This window comes from Sitodiplosis mosellana, unplaced genomic scaffold (assembly GCF_009176505.1).
Source record: "Sitodiplosis mosellana isolate CC-2019 unplaced genomic scaffold, AAFC_SMos_1.0 Smas_scaffold_886, whole genome shotgun sequence".
In the NCBI taxonomy this organism is placed as follows: Eukaryota; Metazoa; Arthropoda; class Insecta; order Diptera; family Cecidomyiidae; genus Sitodiplosis; species Sitodiplosis mosellana.
Window position 1 is genome coordinate 2,530 of NW_022596128.1, and position 11,178 is coordinate 13,707.

Sequence of the window (11,178 nt, forward strand, 5' to 3'; positions counted from 1 at the left end):
AAGCTAGCCATAAGCAATGAATGCATTTAACGTCATTTGACAGCTGGATAATTTGTATTGGCTTACTCCAGCTTAAGCAAAAGTGGAAAATTGTCCAGCCTATTTAACAACACTGGTTGGAAAAATGAAGTTGGAAAAATACAGATCTATACCTGAAAGAACGGAACATGAAGAAGTTGTTTCCGTCCTGTGCTAGTCCGAATGATGTTGAATAACTAGCGCCATAACTTCAGACGACGGCAAAGTGTCGGAAATATTGCGTATGTGTACATCGTATGATTGTATTGTGTCATCTGAAGCGTAGTAGAGCATAACACAAGCAAGGCAGAAGGCAGCAAACAACATGCGGCGCTGCTATGCAACAGCACTCCTGTATACACATCATGAGTCTCTAATCAACAAGAACGTAACATGAGTGGCGGTTGCTACAATGTTCTTACGACGCGTTCTGTGTTGAAAATTCATATTACGTTTTTGAGAATCTACTTGTTCAAGTTTCTTGTTTTTTCAGTTTGAAAGCGTACTCATTTTTATTCGGCACATAAATATCAACAAAGCAGTACTTTTCATTGGTTTGAGATATTTTTTCAGAGTGAATATTGTTCTTCTTTTAAGAAAATATAGACTTTGTATTCGAAAAAATGGAGTATGTTTTCAAGAGATCAGCCAATTTTACCATATTTTTTTTATTTCAATAGATATAGATTTAATGTCTTTTGAAAAGTTCTACAGTTCGACCAAGCCAACCATTTTTGCGAATACAATTCGATATTTCTTGTCATTAAAATAAAAATCGTCAACCACGAATTAAACATAGTCTACCTTGTCAAAATATGAGTCCAAAAAAACTCAATTATAAATTTTTCATCCATTTGTTTCTCTTTCTCGCTGAATTCCAAAGTTAGCTTTGCGTTTTAAACAAAATAAGCGATAGTTTGAAGTTAGAGAAAAATAAAACCAAGAATCAAAAAAAATATCGGTGATATTTTGATGAGAGGTCTTCAAATTATTTTCATGAAAATGACCAATATGATTGATATTTTCAAAATGAATCTTTACCTTTTTGTATAGGATGTCAACAGAAAGAATCCTTGCAGCTGCAACCTCAACTTCCGCACCCAAATTCTGGTACTCTTCTTGCTAATAGTTACACAGAAACGCATATATGTGTATATATATATCACACTGTCAATAGTGTTATTTGAAGAACAAAGAAACCTAGTGAACTGTTAAAATTTTACAAAATCAACATGGAACTTCGCGTACATCCATACGTTGTTTTCAACCTTTTACATTTCCGTACACATTGATCGCTCGAAATAATTCCGCATTATTTTTGCGGATTGTGTTCCAGAATACCGGCACACACATTCCGTTTTTGTGACGTGCGATCCATCCAAATCCATGATAGAATCCATAATTTTTCTGACTTTGTGACGTGTTATCCAAACAAATTCATGGATTCTATCATAAATTTGGATGGATCGCTCGTCACAAAAACGGAATGTCAGCGGAGCGTTCTATATGCGTTCACCGCACGCAAATTATCTGGATAACGAGCGTCAGCCGTAGCTGACCATCTATCGCGTTTGGTTGGCTGATAAAAACTCATGAATTTTGTTCATACTTATTCAATTCTTTTTTATTAAAAACATGCGATCTTATCTTGGCCATTACTTTACCATCATTTATTTTTCTTTACTCAAATTCTGTCTTCTTCTGAGAACATGACTATCATCTTCAGAGAACATGCATCAGTTTGATTATGATCATTATTAGATCATAACATTAGGGTATATGTTCTAAAAAAATCAAATATCCATAAATAGCTTTTTCTTCAAATGAAGCATTGCACTAAATAAGGGCTAGGCACAGAAAATTGAACTAGTCGATTTTCGGCCAAAAAATGTATGGATACCCCCCTAAGAACCCCCTAGGGAGAAAGACCTAGAATGCTATAGAAAAAAGAAAAACTTGAATTTATGCTATTTTTATGGAAAAATCGAAATTTTAAGATTCGACCCTAATCTGGGGGTTTTCGCCCTTGACTCAATAAGTCACCCATGTACCCGTAAACTATCTCGGCTCTACTATCCCATGTCACGAAAAGAATTTCATCTCCTTTCGTTTTTGTCAAAAATTTGACTATATTTAAAAAATTCGGGCTTTACAAAATAAAAAAACGAGGAAAAAAATACAAATCATTTGTTACCATACTCCATTAGGTCACATGGGAAAATTAATGATGGGAGACTAAAACACTAGAGCCTTAACCCTTCGACGACCAATGGGACACATATGTCCCATTTTGTTTTTCATCTGTAATAACTACATTTTTTAACCAATTTTAGTAAAATTGGTTTCGTTTGAAAAAGAATTAATGTAGCTATCAGAAAGTACCATAATATTGGATATTTATTGTTAACGCAATTGTTTAGAACACTCTAAAGTCAAAAAATCTTAACTTTTTTTTCAACTTTCGCCAAATGCTATATAATTTTAACGGTGGAACTTTTAAAGCTGAAAATTTGGAATAATGTGCGAAATGTCCATTACTTTCCAAAAATCATCGACTTTATTTAGAAAAAACGTTTTTTCCACTTTTTATTGCGTTTGGCGCGATGGGACATATGTGTCCCATTGGTCGGTAAAGGTAAATAAATACCCCGTATTTCCCTGTATTTTGGCCATTATTCGCGAATTTTCAAACACAAAAATTTACAAAAATATCATTAAATTCGTGATTAAATGGGCACAACAAAGCACAATTCAAACCATTTTCGGTTCAAAACAATTCTGAATATTTAAAAAACGAAAAAGATTTTACACGTAGTTCTTATGGGAGACTATATTTTTTTCCATACAAAGGTAGTTACCGTTACCGACCAATGGGACATATATGTCCCATCATTTTTTTCATATTTCTAGTTAAAAAAATTAATTTTTGATAACATTTTTATTATGGTTTTTGGGGTCGCTGAGCACGAATCTGCAATCAGAATTGCAAAATTCCCATCCGTTCATCTTGGTCGTCAAAGGGTTAAATCGCCGTTCTAAGGAAACACCTCGAATGAAAAACACGATTTTTCACCCGAAACACCCTCCCTTTGGGTATAAGAAGGGGTCAAGGCGGAAAACTAATGATGCAAATTGATAGTAAAAAAGTTGGTCTATGAACATGTCAATCCCAGAGGCGTCAACGCACTCTCCATACCTTAAATCCGGCTTCCACATTTATGACTTTTCTTATTACATAATAATAAGATCAAATCCCAATGTTTTATTACATGTCTTATAACGAAAAATTAAGCCCCGCATTTTAAAGCACCCGCAAAATAATAATATCGATGAAGCATTGTTTTCTTTTTACATTTTTGGTATATGCATGTTTTAAAAGTCATTCACCAAATTCAACCATTTGTATGCCCATTCGGGTGTTTTCCATACCTGAAAAAGAAATCAATCCGTAGTATCAATTCAGGGATTGAACATTCATCAGAGCGTGTTATAAGCTGATGTCAGCAGCACTAACTATCGTCACTATTCGAATTCTGTACTGCAAATGCGTTAAAACAACGCAACGCATACTCGTCAGCTGCTGATATCAGCTGCTGATATGCTGCTCGTCAGCAGCTGATATCAGCAGCTGACGTAGTTAGCTAACTAATAGTTAGTGCTGCTGACATCAGCTCATAACACGTTCTGACATTTATTCGTCAATTGAAGGCGGCCACTTGCCACACCAAGTAGCGATTGATATTTAAAATTCGCAATGTACAGTACACTCATATGAAAGCTATTTGATTAATGCTCCTGGTTGTGTGGTAACCATCAACTGATGCAAATTTTTAGTTCCTCAAATTGATACTACCCACTTTTTCTTTTCCAGAAATGAATAGTTACAATTTTCCAGATATGAAAAACTCCATTTATACGCCCATGTATCCCCTGTGGTCAAATTCGTCAGCACAACAATTTTCAGCCCAAAAAATTTCTCAAGCGACTTCGAAAATGACTCAAGTTCCAATACTTCTGAATGTCATCAATTCTTGTCAAAACCCAATGTTACAAAATTGCAAAACTTTGAGCGGGAATGTTACTACCGATACAAACGATGAACCAAAATTTTCTCAGGTTTGATTTTCGTGGCTGTTATACATACTTTTATTTCATGGTTGTGCCATTTTTGTCTTGTTCAACTATTATTTGTTGATGTGTTTAGTTGAAAAAACATTGTTTTATCAATGAAGTAGTTATTTGTTATATTAATTGTTTTTGAAGATGAATTGAAAAAAGTTTGGTCATGTGTACTTTTTTATTTCTTTTATATTTATCGAGCTCTGATTCTATAAACAGTCTCATATTCCCACGAATTTATTCTTCAGTCAAATTAGAAATCCAAAAAGTTATCAAACACACATTTTTACTGCTGTTATGGATTTGCTCTCCGTTCAGCTCGCTTTTTTGCTTCCTGTTCAAGTCAGAACACGGCTTAGCTATAATGGAATGGAAGCTCTACTATAGCCGAGGGAAGACCTCGTTAAGTTTTGTAAAGTCAGTGGCCGGGCAGAATTTGCCAGCCTGGATTCATCATTTTGTGACAAGCCACAGAACTATTCAAACTATTCAGCGTACTGCTGCATTGGTATATGCAATTTCATTTTTTTAAATTTTCCCCAGAAAAACTGGACCAATTTCTCTCAATTCTTAATCTGATGAGTGTCATCCAAAGAGGTTTCTTTGTGATGGAAATTGGTGAGAATATCATTTCATTTTTCGTGGACCTTCACTTGGTGTCTTCGGCGAACTTGTAGTTCTCGGGGCTTTATATAATTTTTCTTTGGCGCAATTATAACTATTATCCTTCTCGAGGTCGAAATATTCTTCATATAGATTTAATAACAAATGTTGCGAACTGAGTCAAAGGTATTCTACAAAATTCTATATAGCTTTATCTATTGCTTGAGTTCTATGCTTTTCAAAGTTGTTCTACACGAATAGACCTACAATTTCACTGCAGACAGTGATACTATTCACTCAGTTCGTATTAAAGGCCATGAAAATTGCGGGTCTTTGAGGACCTGCTAACAATGGCGTAATACAAATGTTCTCTATACGTCCAAAAAGATTGTCTAAGGAAATGCTTGAAGAGCTACAAGTCGTGAACACTAAAAAAGGTACGGGCCCCGATGGTATGCACCCATTGATACTAAAGAATTTTGTGAGTCATTTGGTGGTTCCACTCACGCAAATTTTCAACGAATCTTTGTCGACTGGCCATTTTCCTGACAAATGGAAGCGCTCGAGTGTATCACCCATTTTCAAAAGGGGACAAGATCGAAAATTCTTTTTATGTATAAACTGAATAGGTGCTCCAGTGAAGTTTCTATGATTCAATCTAGAGATTGGCCATAAACTGAGTTCAATTTGTCAAAAATTCATTAATATAGGTTGAAAATGTCTTTTTTGTCCGGTTACTTTGGAAATTTCATTATAGCCAATTCGTGTGTATTTGACTGTAGCATATCACATTTATGTGTGCATGTATTTCCTCTCAAATTGAGTAGAACTCACTTTTCGAATTCAATTAAAATTTTGATTACATTACATTAACTGTTGAATTTGTTACTGTTTCAACAATTCAATCCTGCCAGTTAATGTTATGGCATATAAAACGAAAAATGACAGTATTGACTTAAATGACGAATAGAATACACGCTATACAAAATTTACATAACAATCAATATTTGTCATTCCAAAATTACTCGGTGTTAAAATTCTCTATTCTTTTGTTTTTGTTTACTATAGCCCAATGTAAATAAATTTGAAGCAAAACTTAGAAAACAGAAAATTGAATGTGAGACTGATTCTAAGTGGTTGCAGCAAGAGGAGACTAAACGCCTAAGTTTTATTGCAACATTACAAAGTGACGGTGTAGTTAATGAAGGATTACCGTACTCAGAGCAGACAGTGACAAATGATTTAGACGTTACATCTCTAGGACAAAAACAAGAAGAAATCATAAAAACAGTATCGATTGATAGAACCAATGATAACATATATTCTGCAACAACAAGTGTTGTCAAGGCGATAATGTCACTGAGTCAAGGAGTTGAAAAAGCAGCCGCGGCTGACTATTTAAACTTAGTACGATTTGTTGGTATTGAGCTTAGGACTCTTTTATCATCAGTAGATTCATTGGCTTCGATTTTCTCTCCACAAGCACTTAAGTATGATCTTCTTATATTTATTTATTTCATATTCAATAATTGCACTCATTAAATTCAACACTTATCATTCATTGTTTATTCCTACAGGGAAGTAGAAATGGCACATAAAATTTTAGCAAAAGATATGTCAGAGTTGGTTTCAACAATGCGTTTGGCACAACAGTACAGTGAAACTACTTTGGATAATGAATATCGAAAGTAAGTTTGTTTTTTTTTCTTCTTTTCTATTTGTAAGAGCTTAGTTATTATGGTCTTGTTTAAACACCAACTAGGAACATGCTGTCGGCGGCTCATGTTTTAGCTATGGATGCGAAAAATTTGCTTGATGTCGTCGATTCTGTTCGAATCAGGCACCCAGAACTGTTTCTTCTACAAGATGTAGATCCATCACCTTTAACAGATTTACAATCAGTACAACTATCTAATTTATCAAATATCATACAAGATGAAGGCCACGTTCTAAAGACGGAAGAAACTCCATCAATTTTTCCAAGTTATGAAACTTCAATTAATTCAAGCGACAGTTGGACTGAACAACAATCGTACGAAAATTTAAGTCACAAAAATGAAATATATGTCAATCAAAAACAGCTCAAACCAGATGAAGGAATCTATGATAATAACAGCATTATTTCTCAGCAAAATTTTTTATCCACAAACACTTCTGATATGAATATTGATACCAAGAATCAGTCAAGTTCATCAAAACCACCTATAGCTGTTAAATCAGGTGAGATGACACAATTTGATGTAAAACTACTTCTTCTTACGTGTCCAATTATTTCCGTAACAGCCAAATCGACTAGTTTACAAGAGAAAATCAAAGCATTGAACAACGCGGGATTATCGGTTTCCACGGTAGAAAAATTAAAACCACCTAGTCTGGACGAGCCCTTGAAAATAATTGAAAATAATTACAATAATATATAATACAAAATATTTTTTTTAAATTTAAATACCGTAACATTAACACACAAATGAAAAAAAATTAAAATAATGTTAATGTTACCTTATTCACACCTGATTATCACATTTGTGATATTAATGTGTAATTATATTTATAAATTCATCAATTTATTTATTTGATTATAAGATCATATGTATTTTGGCCAACGTATGACAAAAACTTCTAATATTTTCCAAAACTAAAATGTCTAATAAACGTAACAAAAATGTAAACCATTTTTTCCCAACCAAAAACGGCTAATGAACTCTCAAAAACACGTCCATCATTGAAAGTTTTGTTTTAAACGTTTTTATAATATATGCTAGTTAACGCAAATAAAAGTATGACAATACGAACCAAAACTAATCTATGGTTGTATATATGCAATGCACAGATTTGGTCAATATGCATGATGTCAATGTTTCGTAAGTAAATCTATTAATTGTGCATACTGCATACCCAGGGGGAAAACCACGAAAAACAAGAAAGAAAATATGAGAATTATTTAAACGTAATGTAAACGCCCCCTGGTGCATACACATACGCATATTCACGGTGTCTTTAGAGAATGACAGGTCACACTTAACTCAACGTGGAAATGAAATTTCATTTTTGGTCATTAAATCAGTTTATAGTGATTATTCAGCATAAACACTTTGAGTTAACTAATTGTTTTTCCAAAAACAGTATTCAGTGCTACGCCAATTGGTAGATGTTTTTTTTATTAAAATGAATTTCGTCGATATTTGGTTCGTAATGTTTTCTTTGAATGTGCTCCTTATTTGTGTATCAACTTCTAATGAATCAGAGAACACAGAAGAAACAACAATATTTCCGGCAAGTTATGAAGATAATGAAGTAAATGCCGAGAGTTTTGTCAACGCAACAGGAACCCAGAACGAAATAACTGTGGATCAAATAGGTCCAATCATTACACAGTTGCTTAGCCCGATCAGTTCATCCATTCAACCATATTTGGGCCCGCTGGCGCCTTTGTCAAATGTTCTGAGGTACGGTTGTATATTTATATGTTATAAATGATAATGATGGACTTTACATGTGTAAAACGCTTCTTTCTCTTATAATTCGATAATATTCAATTGATTTTCTGTTTATTTTCGGGCTATATGACAAAAGTCGATTGCTATTCCGTTTTTTTCATCAACCCTCACCATCATCATCAGTAACAAAAACGCCATTTATTGTTATTCGTTTGTCATTTTATTGATTTCAGTCAAGTCATCTCAAGTACTGTGGCGGAAGTAGTTGTATCTATCTTAAATGATACCATTTCATCAGTAAGACGCCAAGAGACACAGTTCAAGAATTACACGACATATTTGGTAATTATTGCATTGTCTAAAAGGGATTGCCGAATTTGCGGTGTTCTTAATAAGTTGTTGGGAAAAAGGTTGAATTACAGGAATGGGTGTATGCTGAAACATAACATGAATTTAAAAACAGCACAGAAATATTACGAATTCCGTACTCTTTCTATTTAAATTTTAGCATAGCTATTCCTGCAATCCATCACATTCATTATACACAATTTTCTGGTAACTCTTTGATAAATAGGTCAATATTCCCAAAAATGGACGATTTTTGCTACTTGCTAAATGCCCATCAAAGAAGGGTAATTATATTTTCGATGGAACCAGACAAACCAAGCATTCCAGCGTACCGAAAACATAGTAAAACTTGAACGAAAGCACTGGATATTTATTTATTGTCTTCAAAATAATTCTAAACTGAATCTCATTAAATCTTACTATGTCGAACAAAACCATTGTAAACCAATTTATCACCCGTTAATAAATATTTACATCTACATTTTGTTCTGTTTTTTTGATACTATGTGTACACTTTAATACGTATTAATGTAAATTGTGCGTTGCGAAAATTTACACTGTTCATGGAATTGCACGTTTGAGATTTTACATTGGACAAGTACATACATTGAAGAGCATCGTGCGATGAACAGAAATGCTGCTCAACTGGTAAATGGCAGGGCGGCCATACATAAGTGCCGCGGACGTTCCACTGAATTTGTCAATAAAATCAAGAAGCATGTGCGATGTCCAGGCAAGTTAATCGCCGCATTCAAAAAGTGTGGCAATATCATTGCTCGAATGGTCAATGAATTCATGCCATCTTAATTCTGTGAACACTGCTTCCGACGATATCGACTACACACTCAACGTGATCGTGTAGGTTTGCTACCTACCATCGCATCAAATGTGAGCAAATGTGCACTAAAATCTGGTGCAGAAAGCTTGGAATACGTGTGTGTAAAGGCCATCACAAAATCACACAACGCTTCCGTTTACAGCGCCCACGTTCCACCAGCATCATATGACTCCCACTTAGCAGCCATGCATAAAATCCATGCCACTGATCCAGAGGATGTTGTTGTTTTTGTTGGCGAATTTATTTTGCCGCATGTGGAATGGTCAATTCGATAGTGATGACGAAAGCATTTTGGTTGGGACACTATTCGAACCTGAGTAAACACTAAACATCCACTTCTATTCGGGGACTCATGAGCACGGGAGTCCATCAGGTAAACCATGCTCGCAATGTAAATGGAATGCTAGGAAACCATGATGACTGAGATGGCAGCAATCGATCATATTCAATATATAATTTAAGAAAATACGCTAACGATTTGTTAGTCCGCTGACTTTCAATTTGTGGGAAGGCGTAGTTAATACTAGATCCAATTAATGATTAACCCTTTGAGTTGAACAATTTTTTCATCTCCATTAAATTCTGCTTTGTGTGAGAAGTTGATGTGCCATTATACATTCTAAGCTAAAAAAAAACTATATATACATTCCCTTTAGTCTTTTTTCATTTCATTTTACTAATAAGTTTTTTTTCCAAATGATGGATAGAATTTGGCGCCGCAAATAAACATATTTGCTCAGTAACGCCATCTTACGCCATCTTAAGCCATCCAACTTACGTCAAATTAATAAGTCAAATTTTCGGCTGCAATTGACACTATGTTCAGATGTGTCCATCAATAGCTCAGAGACAAACATATAATCGATTTTATAACCTTCTGAAAATCCAGTTCTTCTAATTTTTGTCAGAACAAAATCGAATACGGCAGAAATATGTCATCATCAGCTGCACTTCCACCACCTGTGAATGTTGCTCCACTGATTCGCGTAAGTTATATCTTATGGTATTTGTTTAAATAAAGGCACCTTTTTTCATATGAGGAAAGTTTGGTTAGATTTTCATGCTTATATAATACACATTATATAGACAGTTTGGGAAATTTCATAAACAATTAAAAAAACTATGTTGATCTTTCGAAATTTTTTCTAATGACGATTTATAGTTTGGACGGTGGTCACTGTTGACAGCTGGAATTTTGTATGGTGCCTACCATCACAATCGATTGTCAAAGAAAGAAGCCATAAATCGTAAGATTGAGGCCGAAAAAAAAGTTATTCGTGATGCACAGCAGGCAATTGAAAAAAAGAAGAGATACGAAGGTATACATAATTTAGATTGTAATTACCGTTGTCATTAATTATTATTATTTCACCAATATTTCAGAGGAGATAAGAGCTTTGGAAGAATTGTCGCGCCCATCAAAAAATGTTGCCGCCTAATAGCGTTTCCTGCACTCGTGTTGGATCAAAATGGGAAATGCGGAGTTTTTATGCATTATTCTTGAAATATTTCGATAGATATTGATCATAGCAAAATAGAAATCAAGTGTAAACTAAAATAAAAGTCCGACAAATAACTTGAGCGTTCTTACTATGTTACTCATAACTAATATTCTTATAAGAATATATACATATATAGGATCTTTATCCCATATCTTTAAGTAAACATCAGGAGATTCTTTAAAAGACAAACTTCCATTCAGTAGATTGGAATCTCAACTCTTTTGATTGAACTTATCTTTGATATAATCATCCATTGAGTTGGTGATTGTTTTTGATCTATTATTTATTATAGTAACAAGTCAAGTAATGTCAA

General features: G+C 34.2%; 2 protein-coding genes across 4 annotated transcripts; both read left to right on the top strand.

Moving 5' to 3' along the window:
- Positions 1 to 1,071: 1,071 nt before the first annotated feature.
- LOC129570984 (focal adhesion kinase 1-like) lies at positions 1,072 to 9,006 on the top strand (the record flags this gene model as incomplete). 3 transcript variants are annotated; one of them, XM_055450714.1, is given in 9 exon segments in its annotated part: positions 1,072 to 1,128; positions 3,890 to 4,134; positions 5,809 to 6,230; positions 6,318 to 6,428; positions 6,503 to 6,960; positions 7,024 to 7,925; positions 7,994 to 8,186; positions 8,411 to 8,519; positions 8,752 to 9,006. In XM_055450714.1, coding segments are annotated over 6 exon segments (1,430 nt in total), but the record flags the coding sequence as incomplete, so codon positions are not given.
- Positions 9,007 to 10,181: 1,175 nt separating this feature from the next.
- LOC129570986 (ATP synthase subunit e, mitochondrial) lies at positions 10,182 to 10,939 on the top strand. The gene is made up of 3 exons (XM_055450715.1): positions 10,182 to 10,349; positions 10,526 to 10,682; positions 10,747 to 10,939. The coding sequence occupies exons 1-3, from the start codon at positions 10,296 to 10,298 to the stop codon at positions 10,800 to 10,802; spliced, it is 267 nt and encodes an 88-aa protein (XP_055306690.1). The 5' UTR covers positions 10,182 to 10,295; the 3' UTR covers positions 10,803 to 10,939.
- Positions 10,940 to 11,178: the final 239 nt, after the last annotated feature.